At 34.5% G+C, this 19825-nt stretch overlaps 2 protein-coding genes across 2 annotated transcripts in view; one reads left to right on the top strand and one right to left on the bottom strand.

Annotated features, from left to right (window-relative positions):
* LOC119640086 (peroxidase) overlaps window positions 1–19825 on the bottom strand; it is a 65690-nt gene that overhangs the window by 14463 nt on the left and 31402 nt on the right. The window contains exons 2-4 of the mRNA XM_038037877.1: window positions 12633–12806; window positions 3182–3261; window positions 1259–1349 (exon numbers count right to left, since the gene is read on the bottom strand). Coding sequence (XP_037893805.1) covers window positions 1259–1349; window positions 3182–3261; window positions 12633–12806 — 345 coding nt within the window. The remainder of the gene's footprint in view (window positions 1–1258; window positions 1350–3181; window positions 3262–12632; window positions 12807–19825) is intronic.
* LOC119640087 (bifunctional arginine demethylase and lysyl-hydroxylase JMJD6) lies at window positions 3543–6432 on the top strand. Its single transcript, XM_038037878.1, has 5 exons — window positions 3543–3749; window positions 3806–3997; window positions 4061–4390; window positions 5406–5535; window positions 5598–6432. The coding sequence occupies exons 1-5, from the start codon at window positions 3543–3545 to the stop codon at window positions 5681–5683; spliced, it is 945 nt and encodes a 314-aa protein (XP_037893806.1). The 3' UTR covers window positions 5684–6432.

Here is a 19825-nt window from a genome sequence, read left to right as displayed (position 1 = left end):
TGCATTTGTCGCCACGTCAGCTCGTGTGTAGCGCGTCCGTCTTCCTTCCTCTCCTGCTATCTATGATATTTGTCTTCCATTGTCCATTTGTCTATCCCCATGTCCGGCCATTTCTTTATGCCTTTTTCAACTTGTTTGCTCGCCCAGGAGTCTCTCTTATGTGTGTGTAAGTGCGCGCATAGGTCTGTCCTTTTTCCGCCTCTTTTCTGCTTGTCCGCTGCTTGCTGGTCTGTACATCTGACTATTCAAGAGTCTGTCCTTATTTCCGTTCGCCCGTCCATGTATCTATTCACTATTTCGTAAGGCTCTTACTTCTCCACAAGACGTTAAGCCTGAACGCTTAAAGTTTGCAGATATGAAGACATTGGAGCTTTAAAAATCTTGTTAGAAAAAAGACTAAGCTCGATACAAATTTGTAAATAATGGTTTAGTTTTGTAGAAAAGTTGTCTATTAGGCTCATGCAATGGCACAATCATTTTAGTTGTGCTAAATTAGTTTGAAAATAGGTTTGACTTACCCCAAAAAATATTACAATATATATATATATATATATATATATATATATATGACTACAATTTAGTAATGATAGCAATCAAGACCATTTCGAAGTGAACTGCAGAAGTTAATTGTAATTGCGCAAACTTTGTTTTATCTATAATTAACAACAGAAAACCTTGTAGTGTTAATAAACTAACGCCATAGACAACTAATATTCCCTGAGGATAATTTTTAGTCATTTTAAAAAAATTCTATTTCCATTATATGCTATAACATGCAAGTTCGTTTGTGAACTTCTGGCAAGAGCAAAAAGAGAAAAAAAAATTTAATGGTAACTTGTAATACAAAACGCGTAAGTTTATCTTTGAAAAGTTTTCTATATATGAAGTTAAATATATATAGACAAAAGCGAAACTTTCAAAAAATTTTTATTGATACTATTTGAACAAAATTTACTGCCTGTGGGCTTGCAACATATTGCATATGTATATATTTGTATATAAAACATTACAACAATGTGCTATAAATGCAGTAACGAGCTAGCAAACAACACTTGCCTTAGATACGTTAAAGATAAATTTATATAAAAATAATGGGTACATATACATAAAAAATATACGCTGCCTGCCTAGTCGACCTGACAAATATTATGGGCCAGATAAGTGATAAATGATTTAAGCATAAACATAAAACAAATTTTATTATTTATAAGTTTTATTAATTTATTGCTTAAAAAACAAATAATTTTCATAGACTTACGTTCTCGCCAATTGTATAGAAATATCCAATAACAGCTCGCCTACGGTAGCTATATCTTCTGTCTTCCAATCACCCTTTGGCTGCGAAATATCTAAATGAAGAAGAAGACAAACGTGAAAAAAACATAATAGAAAAACCATTTCAGATTTCATCTTTTAAAAAAAACCCTCCCCCCTCCTCCCTCCACCCCGCCGTCATCATTTACCACAAATTGCAATTTTCATCATGTTTTATTTACACGAGTAGTTTATATAAAATTTTTAATTTACATTTCTTAAGCTAACCTATAATTTGCTAATGAAATATTTGGAACAGGTGGCAGCTATAGGCAAGCATCATGTAACATGCCTATCGCTATGGGATTACTTGGAAAATCATGAAATATGCAATACATTTTTTTGACCCAATTTTGCGCAGTAAAGCGAAAGCTTTAAAAAATCTAATCACCCAAATAACTCATGTTTAATTATAAATAAAATATACGCAAACTTAATCAAATTTGCAGCAATCATCCATCCAAGCAAAAATTAATTACAGCCGCAGCCTTCCTGGACGCGTATAATTTTATATAGGTACGGAGAGAGAGAGTAAAAGCATTCAATTGTATATGGAAAAGAGTTCAGTCATAGAAGGGTCTGTAAGCGTAACAAGGCCATAATAGAAATCAAGAGTGGTTGTAAGAAATTTCAACTTGTTAAGTAAATTCTTCTTTCGATCGCAATAATTCATAAGGGTTCTAATGGTTCTTAGAGGTATTTATAGAGGAAGCGTGAGGCGTGAATCATTATAATAAAAATTAAGTACACTCTCAGAGTTCTTGGTCGATTCCTAATTATTCTTGTTACATCCATATTAAACTGTTCCTTAAAACTATTCAACTTGATATGCGAAAGAGTTCAGTCATGGAAGCATGTGTAAGTGTAACACCGCGATAAAAGAAGCCAAAAGCAGTAGGAAACATCAACTGTTTAAGTAAGTTCGATTTTTTCGTGCCATGTACGCGGAATTAAACGCAGTAAGCAGCAGTCCACAATTAGGTTTATATGACGGCATTGGTGTTCTCAGGGTTAAAATCTACTTTTCTACTGAGTTTATTTTATATTTTGTTATACCTCTGGTTTGAAAAGCGAATATAGAAGCTGAAACCTTGCATTTAACGGGTTTTCTTTAACCCAATAACAGTGGAAAAGAAGATCGATGGATGTAGCGAGTCAGTTAGACAAGTTTACTTAACCAGTTGAGTTGTGTCGTCCTTCTTAGCGATGTTCCGCACACTCGTCAAATACAGAGTACATGTAATATGAAATTTGGTTGCGATATAAATATATGTTCGTAGTGATAAAGTTTTATGAAAAAATCGGACTATGACGGATGGACGGACAATGACGGATGGATGGATTATGACGTATATATTTACACAGATCGTATGCAATTAACTGTTTACAGGCATACGGGCAACTTGTGGTTTCTCAAGGCTTCAGTGGAGTATCATAAGGCGTTAGAAGGAACAAGGCCGGCTATTAAACTGTCCAAAGCATTTTGCAAGGATGTTTGAAAAACAACGGCATTTTCCTGGGAAACTTCGCAAAACCAATCCAATCCAGTTCATTATTCAAAGAATTCTTATTTGCGCCAGGACATTTCAGTGTACCAAATTTCATTAGGATAATGCGAAAGTGGCGATCTATGGGTCGAAAAGACGGACGCACGTACATAGAGAGTTTCAAAATGATTTAGAGAGTAAATCTAGTCTTATCTGCGTGTATTCTTAACGCTTTATACGCTGTACTGTCAGCCGTGTAGATTATAAACTCTAATGTTATCAGGGTAATAAATAATGTTCTCTTCAGCGTCGGTTAGTAGTGTTTATCAACATAAATCAACATAAATTGGAAAAAAAAGTGAAACGATTCTTTTGCTTACGTATTCTTTTACGCGCATCCAAATAGGCCGCATTAACAGCGTCATAAGTAATGCAAGTAGAGTCTGTAGTAAAAGGATGTCTGTAAGGGGAAGAAAAGAGAAAAGAAAAATTAAAATGAAAATCAATTCCTCAAGTCTTATCATTTCATAAACAGACTTTACATTCAGACTAAATTCATTGTTACTTTTCACACAACAACATATGCTCCCTGCGCTCAATCAGATAATAAAATTATCAATAATTCAAAGGATTCTTCGGCGTGTCGTGTTGTTTATCAGCTTCCCTTATGTATCACTTTAGTCCTGCTCTTCAGTCTTGTTTCGGTTTTGATTTAGTTTAGTTCAACTAACGGGCTTGAATATGTTTTGCGCGCAGCAACAATTAAAAAACTTATTGAAAAAATGTGAAGCAAAAGGCGTCAAAGTAAATCAATTGAAATGTGTAAGAGAGTTTTTAAAGGAACACGACAACTGCAAACCAAAGAAACGGAATTATTTTAAAGCAATTCTGATAATATCTCTGCTCATATATGCTCTTATTTACTATTATGGCCATTTGCGTACTGAGGTTAGTAAAGCCGTAGAGAGTTTGTTAATAAATCTCAAAGTTGTTTAAAATTATAGCATTGTTCGCTATTAATGCCACAAGCAATGCGTTACGCTTTTCGTCCTCCCGAGAATTGTGAGTTTTGCAAACAAGTCAAACATATGGAACATGTAAGAGATATAAGCATTGAAGAATTCACTGAACGATACGCTTACTCTGGTAGACCGGTTATTGTTGAAGATGCTACAACAAATTGGACAGCTTTGGAGGTAACTTCCAAAATATACAGAAATCCACTGTTTGTTGATTCAGGAATTTCTTATTTCTTTAAGAAATTCAACTATTGGTACTTTCGTGATATTTATAATCGAGCTAAGAACAGAGAAAAAGTGCTGGATTGTCAATTCTTACCGTACAACACGGGTTTTCGTCATCTGTATGAGGCTTTAGATATGCCCGCTGAAAGAGTCGAGTTTTACAAAGCTAAGCAGAGAGGAGAGTCACCGGAGCCCTGGTATTTCGGTTGGAGTAATTGCAATGGCGAAACAGCAGAGGAATTTCGCCAACATTATGGACGTCCGTATTTCTTACCGGAATTGTCAGAAAGTAGTCCTATAGATTGGTTTTTCATGGGCACAGAAGGCTTAGGCGCACAAATGCATGTAAGTTGAGACTTGGAAGCAAGGTGGAGTTTGACGAAGCTGACGAGAAGGATAGAAAAAAAGAGGACGACTTTGTGACGACGCTTCCTTTTTTTACCCGTAACGTCTAGAAAGTGGTATCTTATATGTGAACGACATGTCCTGCAAATGTAGATAAAGACCGAGGGAAGACGAGAGTGAAGAAAACGGAAAAAAGTAAAGCAAAGAGAAATAAGCGATATTACTTTGTGTCTGTCTGCCTTTCTCTAGAAAATAACGCCCTAGACAGAATTGACAAGAGTAACAAAGGTGCCAACGTCTGCAAGCAGGATCAAGATACAGGCGGACGAAAATGCATTTAAAGGCGAAAAAAAAAGAGATAGGACGATAATATGTGCCCTCTTAAGTAACTATATGGTAGTTGGGATGAACAGGCAGAGATGAAGGCGAGATCGGAAACAGCAAAGATTGAAGATGCGTGTATAGAAACGGAAAGGACTTTTGAGCGACAATAGTTTTTTTCTACAACAACAGTTTCAAAATATATAAATTTTTTGGGGGCACAGAAAGTCTTTGTTGTGCACACACACGTAAGTTGAGATGATGGTTGCAGATAATGAAGAAGATGAACAAAATTTATGGACGACGATTAATGTAAAGGCAGAATAGAAGGGGAGGTAATGTGGGTGGAATTTTTCCACCAATGTGCTTCACAAACGAAAACGCGGATGGAAACCAAATATCGCGGTATTAATTTTCAAAGGCTTTTGTAGCGTGACGACACATTTGAGTGTAGTCTAAGATCAAGACGAAGGAAAAATAACATTAAGAAAAAGACGAAGACAAAATAGAAAAAAGGTAGCAAAAGGAACACTACTGCGCCTTCCTACGATTAGGCTTACTTCGACTGATCAGAAATAATGCAAAGTGATGGAGTCATTTTTCCTAAGCTGACATGTGAATTGAAGGCTAACAATTTCGACGAAAGGCAAAGACGAATCAGCAGAGAAGCGATTTTTATTTCAAATAATTTCAGGTAGATAATGTACGTTTGCCATCTTGGCAAGCTCAGTTAGCGGGTAGCAAACGTTGGCTATTAGCCCCGCCACCCGAATGCTATTTCCATTGTTCGAGCTTTGAGGCACTAGTAGAAGAGGGTGATATCAGTAAGTAGAAAATTGAAGTTAAGGGAACAATGCAGCTAAACTTCCTCTTTCTATATACGTAGTTGTCTTGGATACAAACAGATGGTATCATCAGACGTTCGTGCAACCCGGAGCTATAAGTTTAACTATAGGTGCGGAATATGATTGAAAAACATAAAAGTTGAAAATTAAAACCACATCTACATAGCATTGCAAGCGTATATATATGTAAATTGATGTTGCGCTAAGTAATACGAGATATGCTTACATATGTTATAATCTTAAGAAAATATATAAATAATTGCATAAACCGTGAGTGTCAGTAACCGAGCCGACAGCAACAAAAACAACAGCAACTAGAGTTATTTTTAATATTATTTATATATGATATGAACGACAACAAATTGAAAGACATAACAGTTGAGTTCGAGTGTCGAAAATACATCAGATATACATATATGTGTAAGTGTACGTGTATGTGTTACTACAAAGTTATACAAAAACTATATTACATCACATGATAGTAACATATGCTTAAAGATTTAAAACAAAAAATATCTTGCAATCATTATTATGCTTTTAATGATCATTAAAATGATGATAATGATGACGATGACGATGCTAAAGCTTGTTGTCTCTCTTGTCGTCAGCGCAGTTTCTAAACAGAGGAAACACATGTTATGCATAGAAAAATCAATGAAAATATTTTTCATTTATTCATATACAATATATTTATGTCGTTCACTGCAGATTTTGCGTTGGTGTTTCAACTTCCAAATGTTCTTATTAAACGGAGAAAAAGCAAAAAAAAGACTAAATAAAATTTAAAAAACTTATTGAAATCTTTACCACTTTTCTAAATGTCAATGTTTCGCTTTAAGGTTATTTTATTTGTTTTCTTAATTTTTTTTATTTTTATTTTTTTTAATAGTCATTGGCTTACCGATCGTGTTCATCATGATCGATGGCCAAAAATGTCAATTGCTACTTGAAATAATATTGACCTCTGGTTTGTTACTATTAACAAAAATCTAGTTTCTTCCATAAATAAATAAATAAATGGTCGTGAGTTGTCTTTGTTAGCAATTATTTGTACGTTTATATGTTTGTTAGTAAAGTTATAAGTATAAATATTTCCTTTGTGCATAAATTTTAAAAACCTTCACCTTTTTTATTTATTGTTGCTGCTCTGCCTATAAGACTATGAAAGCTTTAAAATATCGTAAACAATTTGCAGACCGATAGTAGACCTCAGGGTGAACTCACGCTAAGCGAACATGTTTATGATTTTATAGTAAAATTGTGTGTTCGGAAAACGTTTAATTTTGTATTCGGTTTACATTGAAAATGCATTTTCTTGCTATGCTTTTCCTTAAAAAGTAATTGTTTATTTTATTGCTTTGCAAAGATGCCGACCAACCAGTTCACTTACAACAATTGCGTAGAAAGCGAGTTTTCTTTACTTTTTTTTTTTTTTTTTTTTTTTAAATTATTTCAATGAAGGGAAAGTGCCCACGACTTGTGCCATAACCAATTGTTGTTCGGGTTTTAACAACATTCAAAAAATACATTTCAAACAACCGTTTGTAAAGATTGTCAGGTTTGAATGTGTAGAGGAAGCGAAAGAATGAAAGTGTTTGTCTATCAATATTGAAAATTATGTTGCGAGATCAGATATATGTAGGGCTTTTCAACGACAAAAGTTATCTCTGTTTTTAGGCAATATATGGCAGTTAGCATCATTCTGATGAAAGTAAATGTCCGCCACACCCTAAGCATTAATTTTAGGATGAAGGAAAAACATCAAATGGGTAGCATTTTCGAGGAGCGATTCTCCTTCCAACCCATAAGTCCTGTCAAACTATCGCTCGTTGTTTTTGGAGAGGTTACCAATAGAATGGATCTGTCCCTCGGATTTTCGGAGTCTGCACTGCCACCTTTTTGCGCTTGTTTACACATACAGACTTCTGAAAATGAGTCATGTAACTCAAAGTAATTTAATTTAAAAAAAAAAAAACAATTAAAAAATGTTTACTTTATTGTACGCTGTGCAAGCGTTTGCCGATCCGTATCTGAAAACCTCCTAATTATTGCTTGTCTAACGTCGTTACAATGACATTATAGAAGGCCGTATATTAAATTCATTTGGTCTTAAAATCCTTGACGAAACATTGAAGGAGTCGTGATCCAATAAGGGCGAAGTGGAAATATCACCCGTGGTTTATTTAACAATATGTACTATGCCCGAACATTTCCCTTTTTGACTGAAGCGTTGGTAAATTAAGAAGCTTCAACCTGTTTTTGTACGGGCTTAGCGCCACTGACGGATACTAAGCCGGGCTACGCAACGCAAAACGTTAGAGAGCAAAGCTAGTTAGCAAAGTAGAAATTGACGTTCGACGGACTCAATAAGGTCCAGGTAGCAACCATAACATAGGTATCGACACCACGACTAAACACTCTAGGATTGGTCTAATAATCTGATCATCAAACTATTTAGACCCCCTTTTAATGAAACTCAGAAGAGATTTAGTTTTATTAACAGAATCCTCAATATGCACGGTCACCTTCAGCTTCGCGCCAAGGATGATTTCTAAGTACGGTAAACACTCCAGAACGTACGTACGACATAGGCAGCAAGCTTATCGAGAACAATGGCAAATGCTTACATTTGCTCGTAAGTCGTTAATTTCCGGCCAGGTGACCAGATTATTCCAATCATCCTGCAAATGATGCTTACATATAAGCCAATCGCTAGATTTTCATCTGAAAATACTAGAATTGTAGAATTCTGAATATATTAAGGAAGGTCATGTACAAGCAAAGAGACCAGAAGAGGCCCAAAATGGCTATCCATCTGCTATCCAATGCTCTTATATTATTACAAACTGTTCAAAATCATTTTCTCTGTCCGTATTGTTGGCCATAATTTTTGGGATACTTTCATGAAACTCATTACGATGATGTATTAATATCCACTTTATAAAAAATAAAAGTTTCTGTTTAACTATTCCCGACAAAAATTGATAGAAACCAATCGCTTAGTACGCTAAACGGATTCGGGAAATATGGAACATGGCAGGGATTGTTATTTTAATTATCACTATAAACTCTTATAAACGTTTTTATAAGGAGTTAGGTTTTTTAAGAGAGAAAGAAAAGGTTATGTGGTCATAGGGTAAATGTTGGCGAAAACTAGAGATTAGAGATCGCGATAAAAGTTCTTCATATTATATAGGCCTACTTTTCGGACAATTCTCAGTATAAGGGAGGGTTCACATAAGAAGTAAGTTGTCGCAGCGTGATAAAGTGTAATGTTTGGTATTTTAGTACGAAATAGATAAGTAAATATTTTAAATAAAATGGGAAGGGTATTCGGTAATCGGCCTTGCTCACCTCCAATTTTTGATGCTAAGTAGTTGCCTTTTCGTATCATGACCTCTCGTTTTCTCTCTAAACCATTCTTTTCTAATGTCTACATACTAAGGCCAACTTCTGTATGGCTGAGTATGTTTATATCCATATATCACACATAAAAAGTAATAATAACTTTTTCCTGTGATTACTGACAGATTTATGTATTTTTAGTTAGTTTTGCTTTTTGTTTTTTTTTGTCTTTTATTTTGTGCAGAAAAAAGTGCTTGAACTTGACAAGCACTCAAGTGCGTATACGTACATACAGTAAATATTTCATTTGTCCATAACAGGGGTCCATATAATCATATTACTTTGGCAGGTTGATCAACAACAAGGCAGATACAAGAGAATGATACGTTTATATTTTCTGGTGGTTGTTGTCGTTGTTATTGTATAGGATCGAAGTAGTTGTGACTACAGGTGCCGGTAACACCCATGCATAGCAGAAAACGTACGCACTCAATAATGATGATGACGACGACGATAATAATGGGCGATGGTGTTGGTGGCCTGATGCCTGTGAGGCGGTTTAATGTAGAAAATCAAGTTAAACTTTGGTTGAGGCTGGTTATGTTTTCGTATATTACGACATCCGAGAATAACATGAATACACGCACATGTTTTTATATTTGTTGATTTGTTTCTTTACGATCAATTAAAATAAGATTTAACTTAAAATGGATGTTAAAAAATAATAAAAAAAAAAGAAAACAAGTAATAAAGTGGTTATCCGCCTTAAAGCGAATTTTGGATACCCATCAAGTTACGTGTAGGCGTATTTGCAAGCTGCATTTTTTCATCTGAAAAGAAAAAAACAGAGCACAAAGCCTTCTGACATCTCTGCTTCACTTTTTTGGTTTCTCTTGGACGGGGCAGCTAACAACTAACTAACAAAGGCGCATAACATTCAGATTTCAAATTATTCCTGCAGTTATTGATCTAGTTTGTGGGATCATTTTTTTGCGTGAAGTACCAGTACGATAAACTTAATATATCCAAACATCTGATAGGACAGAAAAAAATTGCCGAAAAAAAAAACTAAAATATTTATACATCGAGTGAAACCCGATCTTACAGGAAGTTTTAATAAAAAACAGTAACACAACCAATACGTAATTTAAATTAATGAAATACCTGCACGCACATATATACAAGCATAGACGCACGCACACATATGTATCAGTTGATACGAATGCACATAAATGAAATCTTTGAAATATTTAATACCGGAAAAACCAAGAAAACATATATATATATATATATATATTTTTTTTTTTTTTTTTTTGGAAATTGTAAAAATAAAATAAAAATTAAATGAATAAAGAGAAGAAAATAAAAAAAAAAATAAAAACAAAAAGATAAATAAATGAAAAGAGTTAAAATGTGACCTCGAACATGTAAAAACATGCAATTGAATAAAATTAAGAAATACAAGTGTTTTCGTCATAAACATCCACTATTCACAACTGAAGGGTAATTGATTGGCATTTATTAGCGTTCAACTTGAAGTTTGTATAAAATACACAAAAATTTACAATCGTACGGACGTACGCATGTGCGCCTAGCGTTATGCGAAGCTATTAAGTTAATCCTGTTTATGCAACGACAAATGCTTCTATTTATTATGTATACGCACACGCACGCACACACACACACACACACACACACACACAGATGCACACCGTTACCGTTATTAAGCTTAAACTACCCCTCATGAACTGTTTAGAAATCAACGCATGTAGCAATTGCTTGATGTTGTTGACACATAACTTGTCTCAAATAGTTTACGAAAATTGTTTTATGATGTTTGCTTGACACGCGCGGCGTCCGCTCTCGTAATTGCTTATATATCTGTCGGTCTATCTATCTCATGCAGTATTTTTATTGCGCATTATTTAAGCAGCTTTTTTTTAATTGCTCTTGTTTCTTATCTATCTCTATTTTCGGCCCTCTCCTTTTGTCTTTTTTTTTTCTCTTTATCGGATTACACAGCAATTTCAACTATGAACTAGATTTACCTTAAATAGCCATATAATGATTGTGCGTTGACGATAAAATTGGTGTTTAATTTGAAATCCCTTTAACGTCTCAAAACTAGTCGAAATGTGCGCGTGCGTATTACGTAACGCCAAGTGATACTACAACAGCGGCACATACCTCAAATGGTGCCACTGGAAATCCTAATGAATTGTTGCGTGTTGTTGCCTTAACAGCCTCATTGTCATTCAAATGCACGAGTCGAAAGGCATGAATTTTATTTATTTTATTTTAATCGTTGGTCAATAAGTTTCGGGACTAAATAATGAAAACATTTTTTAATAGAATGCTTGGTCAAAAAATTGAAACTAGATTTCAACGTCAATAACTTAATTCTGAGCTTGTTCCCTAGAGCAAGCTTTCAAAATTTATAAACAAATAGTGGTTGTTAGGGCCTGGTCCAGATTGCTGGTGGGCCAGCAATTCAAACTTCAATTCATGCGTTTTGGCCGTTGTAACCACACCGTGCGTTTTTTGCAATCTTGAAGAAACGCGATATCCATTTGAAGGAAAGTTTTCCTCGGCCCATATCTCCATTCAAACTAATAAATACACTTCGTTTCGTCATGTTCAACTTCACTATCCAACTATCAAGAATAGCTCTTAGTATTTTTACAGGGAATTTTCTCACAGTTGTCACTCAATGGTATGGACATTTTGTTAAGAGATGATATATATGTGTCAGTTCCTGGACTTATTGACCAATATGCTCCAGTTATCTGAATCTTTATATGATAAAAGGGAATGATTTTTAATATTTGATGTACTAAATTGACATAGAAATCAACCTTGCTAATTCGAACAACGTAAGCCTATTTTTTTCGATATCACCGTACATAAGAGTTCTCAGGATATGCTGACCTTTCAATGCTAATAAAAAAAGTCTTATTGTTGATGTTTTATGAAGAAAATTTGTTCAAGGTAGTAATTTGGCATAAAATGAAGTGGACTAAATTTGAAGCAGATGGGTCTACTCCTTGAACTCCACTCCATGTAAGATGTCTTATGAGAAAATTCTACTTTCTAGCATTTAATGATGAAAATTTGTCCATAGTAGTGATTTAGCAAGCAAAGTAAGGGTAGGGAATTTGGATTACGTAGGTCTATTTTTCGGACCCTACCAAATATATAGGGGTTATGATGATAAGCTAGTCTTTATATAGAAAAAAGTCCAATTTCTAGTTTTTTATGAGTGAAACTGAAAATGAACAAAATCTTTACAAGGTTAATTGAGTTTGATAAATGTGGATTACGCCATGTGATGTTTCGGCCTTCCTCTAACGTGTGGGCTTCCACGAAAAGTATACATGATCCAAGAAAATAATGCGTAACCAAGAAAAGTGAATAACTGTTCCAGGCGAAGCGGCGTAGGATATCTAAAAATCGGGCCGACTATAGGGTCCCTACTTTTTATTACATAATATTTTCCACTCTAAGCACTGCCTGTCTCCGAAAAATGCAGTTCTGAAGTCATTGAAAGTGAGTGAATGGCTTTATTACCAGTAGCTTGTTAAGTTTTTAATTAGTCTGAGAATTACAAGAAGAAGCCAAATTCCTTTTAATTATTGTAATGAGAGTGAATTGTTGCTTTTCGAGTTTTTTTTTTTCGTAATATTTTTTAAAAGAAAAAGAAAATAAAATGTTGAAGATATAATTATACTTACAAAGTGCCGCGAAACAAATTGACATTGTAATCATAGACTGAGGATCGTCCTGGCCCGGAGAGCAGTAGCGCACATTCTGAGCCCAATGGCGATGTGTTTATGGCCTCTCCGAAATGATGAAAATGTGCATTTATTAAACATGGCGCTAATATGGCCGTCGACAGCAGTAATATTCTGTAAAATGTAACAAAAAATTTAAAAAAAAACATAGCAACAATTGTGTGAAAAATAAGAAATAAAACAAATTTATTAAAATTAATTCCCATTGTTCGTTGACGTGTAAAAGGAAACCTTGGAAAAGATCTTTGCAAGAAAACGTTTATTGTTTTCCGTTCGGTTACACTGTTACACTGTTACACTATTACTGTTACTGTTACTGTTACTGTTACCAAACTGCGCCAGAATGCAAAAGCATGCAATTATTAATCATCTCAAAGTCAGTCAATTCAGATGCACAGCAGTCGGTAGAGTATTTATTTATTTATTTATATATTCTTTCGGTATTACTATGTTCAACAATATTGTTGTGTTATTGTTACTAGTATTATTACTCTATAATTTAGTTGATGTTACTTTAGCTACTTTACCATCACTTGCTTATAGCATAATAAGTATTTGATTTAAAACCAAAGGCTTCACACTTCCTAACAGACACGCAGACTCAAACACTCACTTAAATATACGAACGAAACAAATCGTGTATTTACCTGCTTTGCATGTCAACTGTGACGGACTGACTGATTGACTAACTGACTGACTGACTGACTGACTGACTGACTGACTCTTGAGTTGTTAGCGAACACTCATAAAACTCGTGAGATTTCAATATGAAAACATGTTGGATGCGTTTGGTTTGCTTGTTCGTTCTTCGCTTTGCTTTTCTTCACGAAGTAATTTATGAATTATTTGACGGCACGTTTTTCTTTTTCTTCTCTCAGTTTACATGCTTCTACGATATAAAGGTTTTCGTTTAGGTGTCAAATGGTTTATCATTACAGCAATAAATTGATTGAAAAATATATTCAATATCATGATGATTATAAGATTGTTTTACACTTATTTATAACCGTAGTATAAAACAAATATGGAAATAGAAACAGAAACAACGAACACAATTAATATTTATGTTTCAAATGATTGTGTTTAGATAGTGAAAGTGAAAAAAAAATAAATAAATAAAAAGCAAATAATGCCTTATGATGCTTTGGTAACACAATGATGTTGAGCTTTAATATAAAACATAATAAATAATAGTAAATTTTTTTGCCAACGCTTATTAAAGGTGATAAAAAGGTCAAAGATCCATATAATCATGGATAACATCTCTTGAAAGGAAAAATTTCAAAACCCACCAACAATCACTTCTAGGCTTTTTATGAATTTTTTGTTGCATTTTTATGAATTCTTTTGCAATCCATGCTAAGCAGAGCGGCGTTAAAATGTCGCTCAAGAAAAAATTCATTAAACGAACAAATATGAGGTTTATGCATAAAATGCACATTATTGCAAAAAATATTCTAAAGCTAATTAAAGTTAATTTTTTAAGCTTTTTTTTTTTGTTTTTTTTTTTTTTTTTTTTGGTTTTTTAACTTATGTTGAACGTTTTTATGAGCAACTTACGATCGCTGCCATCGTTCCAAGGATACGTTTGCAAAGTTAATATTTGCCGTTTTAGAAATACCAATAGTTGTGGGCGGAGGCACAAACGGCCTTACTAACTAACGTAGAAACTCTTTCAGACTAAAGTCTTAGCAAAGCGAAATAGCGAATGATCATAAATGATGTGGACTTTATTATCTTATTACAATGACATCTCCATTGTTGCATGTGGATCTATCTGAACGATTCAAACGATGGCCAGCTGAGCATTGTTTCCTACGTTTTATTGCATTCAAATTTGTCTTGATCGATGGCATTCCGTAAGAGTACATTTTTAATTGATGATCATGAAGGCTAGCGTGTGTGCTTTCAATAACATTTGGTAAGCGAATGAAAAATGATTCCCAACTTCAAGAGGTAACTACAAAACGCTATTTTGTTCACAAGTTACTTAAGCAAATTGTAATGTTTCGATAGCCATAACCCTAAAAAGAATGGCGACATTTATGTACCATGGACGTCATAACATCTCTTAGAAACAAAGGTTCTTGTTGATTGCTTATAACAGCTCTCCATAGGAAGTTAAAGACATTCATACAGTAAAAGAAGATAGATTGCAACGGATTGAAAAAGTAAACTTCCTAAATCAAACCGTATTTGATTGTGTAAGGACTTAGGAAGGACCTTTTAAAACAAGGACGAAACAGTAAATCACGTGTGTGTTCTTTCTGTGTGAAATTGACAACAAGCCATATTTTATCCTTGCATAATACTATTCCAATCCTAATGTTTGCCTATAGGCTGGCTTAATAAAAAAAAAGCTCTTAAAGAGTCTGTTCCGTCATGGATCAATCGTGCATATGTGGTATGTGTATCTGACCTAACTTATCACGGTCAGGATCCCACGAATAATTACGCGTGCTTGCATGCTCTCTGCTATGACATATACTTGAAGCTTGAGGGACTGAAACGATAATTTACTGCCGAATATTTTTATAAATAGGACGGTGCAGTGCTATTACGTGCGACAACTGGATGGGCGAACAAATATATTTTCGTCAAACGCATTGATAATGATTCGTACTGTGGCGTCAATATAGTTTTGTATAACTTGATCTCATTGCTGTTCTACAAGCACATAACACACAGTCAGTGGCATAATTCTTAATTGAGTTGACATATCACGAACATAATTAAACACACATGCATAATACCTCGCGAACTATCGATATCGGCCGTCAGGATCCAATTCTTTCGATCGAATTTTTTCTTTCTTTTGTTCGCCTTTTTTGCGTCTTTTTCTTTACCTTCATCGGTGAAAGATCATTAACTATAGCTAAGTTTGAAAACAAGTATGATAATTTTGTTGGCTTGAGAACGTAGGTCGGCTTCTGAAAAATGATGGCTACCTGATTGCCACAGAGAGTTCTTTGTTTCCCTCTAGTTTTCTCCTTCCTGACAGCTTAGAATGGTTCTTCCAGGAATTTCTATGCTTGTAGGCCGTTACATATTGGAGTGTTGCATAAACTTTGTCCGGCTGGCAGTGACGGCAATGGTTGCTATCTCCGTTCTGTCACTTTAGGAGTTTGGAGATTGCCCCCTTCCTTAGCAAGGGTTTTTGATGTGTATTATTTAAGCCGTGAGTTACGAAGGTCGAATCAGGTGTGTTCAAGGCAAGTATGCGTACACGTTGCCGATATCTGTGGAGATTTGACTGTTCATACTATATGCGCGAATGTGCATGCATGTATATATATGTATGCATGCATGTATATATGTTCACATATATGTGAAGGTAAATTGCAAGTGTCCTTAACAAAGTAAGAGCATTTAGGTCGCAAGCGAGGTGGTAATATCTGGGAAAAGAGAAAATCAAATTCTCCACAATTCGTTATAGATGCACAACCAGCTTTAAAGGAAAAAATATAAACCTAAATCTATGCCACTACTATCGCGTATACCTTACAGCACGATCAAAAGTGCTTTGCAATATTAACATTTCATAGAGCAACTTGACTTGACACAAACGTTGTCGATTATAATGAAGCGACAAAATTTAATACACCCTCACGGTATGAATAAAACACACTGTGCATTGTGTGTGTGTGTGTGCATAAGTCTAATAACTTATAGCAAAGCGTTCTTTCGTTTCTAAGTGATTAAGCTTCTGCTCTAATTTTTGAAATCCGCTCATAAATCTTAAATTAAGTCTCTAATGTCACTATTTTTTCAGATTTCAATTTAATCAACATTTTAATGCACGTAACGCTTTGTAAAAGCTTTCAGATTTCATATGATGCATATTTTTTAAGCTAAGAATTAAATAAATTGCTTATCATTAATTTAAATCTACAGCATTAGACGTAATATGCTTCTGGTATAAATGCTATAAAAAAGTTTTTTGCGTAAAAACTTAATAATACATTTATCGCTAAAAGGCATAATAACTTAAGAGCATTTTTTCTTCTCAAGTTCTACTGATTTTAAAGCTTACGTTCATATAGAATTGACAAACATTTCGGAGGATTTGATAACAGTTGACTTAAGTTGTTATGTCGTTTAAACGTACGTGCAATGAATAAATCAATAATGATTTATTCTTTAGCATAAGTATAACATTAGCTTATAATGCGCGATAGTTGAAGTCGTTTCACTCGTTGTTACTATGTTTGCTTTATACCATAAATGTCTTTCCAATCCCATCCATAATGCATTCCCGCGATTATACCGTGGATTCTTATTCGGCTAGCGATTTTAAAAACCTGCGAAAGTCACTGACTTGTAAAGCAATGCTCTACGCCACTGCCGCATTAGGCAAGCGATAAACATAAAAATTGGCCGCTTGCATAGACGGGTTTATTAGCGTTAATCAAATAAGAGACCCGATACTAGGTAGATATGAAAACGCTTTTCTACCATTGCTTCATCTTGCATGCCATGTTATTCTAAGCACCCGAGAATGTGCTGCGTTTAAACTTCATTCCCTTTGTACTAACGTGGACGAAGGCAGGGAAGGTGCCGTCCTTTAAACTGGCACGCTGTTGCCTTGAGTAGTCAAACCTTTCGAAAAAGAAGCGTCTATATTACAGAGCAGACGCACACGCTGACTAAGTGCGAAATATGTCCACGTCTCCCATCCGCTTTGCATACGATAGATAAATAGGTGAAAGATGAGGAATTGTGCACCCCTTTAAACTGTCTCGTCCGTTACCTATATTACGCTTGTCAGACAAAAGCTTGAAAAAAAGGGAACTGCCTCGTCTTCCATCTCCTTTAGCCTACGAATAGGAGAGTGGCGTTCATTCAACAGATTCAAATCCGCACGTTGTCGAAGACAACGTGAAAACGTCTGTCTTAGGTATTAAGAAGATGAAGGCAGGGGTCTTCCGCTTTATAGCCTAGGCTCTCTATCGTACCACGCTTGGTTAATTGTGTAAAATAGTCAACGCATTTCCTTTGCTTCTACTTGCTTAGACGTTTATATAATTCTCTCTCTTTTCCATGCCTGTCTTTGCTTCTATTTGTCTCTCTGTCTGTCCCTCTCTCTTTTTCTTTGTCTTTCATTCAGTCCTTTCTTGGGTAGTTACTTCTTGAAGGGGGACTGGCAACCATCCTTACGAATAACTTTTATGATGAATAAAATGCAGGTTTGCTGCTGCTGATGAAAACAGCGACTGGCAAAAGGTGGCTGTTTATTCCCGATAATATTAAAACCGAAATATTTTTTAAATTAAACCCAATAACTATACTTATATTATTTTGTCTTTATGTGCGAACAGAATACGGATGACTTTTTAAACTTTTATACAATTTTTAACGATTTTATTTCATTTGGCAGTAGATTTGCAACTTTATTGTTAATTGTGTAAAGGTTTCATCATCTACTTTAAAATATTTAAAGTCTATGTCATTTTTTGTATGGATTTAATTGCGCTTTGGCTTATTTTCGTACAAAGGGCATTGAACATAAGCAAATCCCTTCACAGCATGCATGTTGTTGGATGCTTTTTTTCGTTTGCCAAAACTATTGTTCGTTAGCTTTTTTTAATAAGATTTCGTTGTGTTTCTCGTTATAACTGTTCATCTGTTTCGACACTCAAGTGATGAGATTGTAATTTACATAGAAAATCTAGTTTAATAAAAATTTAATAATAAAATATAGAATTGCAGTTAAGCAATACTATGCAAAAGCAACAAGAGATAAAAGCATTTTATAATTGCCTATGAATTTGAAATTCGTAATTTATGGAAGAAGAAGAAATAGTATCATCCAGTTTTTTTTTTTTTTTTCATTAAGATGCCAAAGTTTATGCATTTTATATGTGTATTTTTATTTATTCATTTATTTTTTTATTTTTTTCTTTTTAATAAACATGTCATTTACAGTATCTTTTACTGTAAAATAGCCATGATTGATATATCCATCCACGTCAAGCAATTACTACTACTATGTTATATTAACCAATGCTAATGGTTAAGCAATAGAAAAATCGCTACTATACTACTAAATACTATATTTAATGGTCGCATTTCGGACGACAAAATGTGCGTATGTGTATCTCACACTAAGCTGTAATTTACCTATTTTTGTACCAATTATTTTTTTCGTTTTTTTTGTGTGCGTGCGTGCAAATGTGTGTATGTATGTGTTTATATTCGCTTGGTGCTTTAACAAAATCTCAAACATTTTAATCCCCATGGAAAGAGGTGGTGTTCGTTTTTCTTGCGTACATACCTACCTGGTCGACGTTTGCCTGTTGGCTGTCTTGTAATATTAACTTGTAGTAACTGATGTAAATGTTTATCTATACACGGTTAAATGGGTTAAATAAAACGTATGACTAAAAAATAAATTTCAAAAATTTTTTTGTGAAATTGTTTTGGATTTCGACTAACAGCGCCAAACAAACTGTTTATGTTTTAAGAAAATATAAACAAAGATTCAAAAACAAATTTCTTAAAAAATTAATTTTAATTTTTTTAAAAACAAAGCAATCTTCACAACGCCTTTCGTGTTACTTGCAGTTTTCGGCATCAGATTCTCTTATAGCTTAGCAAATATTGTATTATACATCTCTCGGTTGCTGTCGCTTTGTGAAGACAAAACTGTCATCTCAAAACTGCTGGGAGAGTTTACCCACTCATCGTTCCTTTTTAGGTTAAGCGGAGAAATCTTTTTCTACAAGTTTGCATCTGGCGTTGTCTGTAGGCAATATTTTGCGGGAGACACAAGTCTTTTCAACACTTTGCTCACAATTTTCTCCGTTCTTCGTTAGTTACGCGTCTTCGGTAGATATTGGAGGAGTTAAGCTCAACTGACGTGAATTGACGGCACATGCCCTTACAAAGTCTAAAGGCAAGTTCTTTTTTCTTCTTCGCTGCCCTAATTCTTATGAGTGCTCTGAATCCATTAGTGTTTGTTCGAAAATCTTATAAACGGTTTGGTTAAAATAAGTTCCGCTCCCCTATTTCCCTCAAATTTATTATTAATTAAGTCAATAAACACAGAAGTGACTCTGGGATCTTTTTATATACAAGTCCATTCGGCTGTAAGTTCATCTGGTCTTAAAGCCATATAGCTTGATAAAGTTATT

Source organism: Glossina fuscipes, unplaced genomic scaffold (genome assembly GCF_014805625.2).
Source record: "Glossina fuscipes isolate IAEA_lab_2018 unplaced genomic scaffold, Yale_Gfus_2 115, whole genome shotgun sequence".
NCBI lineage: Eukaryota > Metazoa > Arthropoda > Insecta > Diptera > Glossinidae > Glossina > Glossina fuscipes.
This window is presented reverse-complemented; position numbering and strand designations above follow the sequence as displayed.

Excerpts from the sequence above, each read along its gene's own strand:
- LOC119640087 (XM_038037878.1), top strand. The coding sequence starts at position 3,543 with ATGTTTTGCGCGCAGCAACAATTAAAAAACTTATTGAAAAAATGTGAA. Across the intron at positions 3,750-3,805 it reads ATGGCCATTTGCGTACTGAG|CATTGTTCGCTATTAATGCC; the intron begins GTTAGTAAAGCC and ends TTAAAATTATAG. Across the intron at positions 4,391-5,405 it reads GCTTAGGCGCACAAATGCAT|GTAGATAATGTACGTTTGCC; the intron begins GTAAGTTGAGAC and ends AAATAATTTCAG.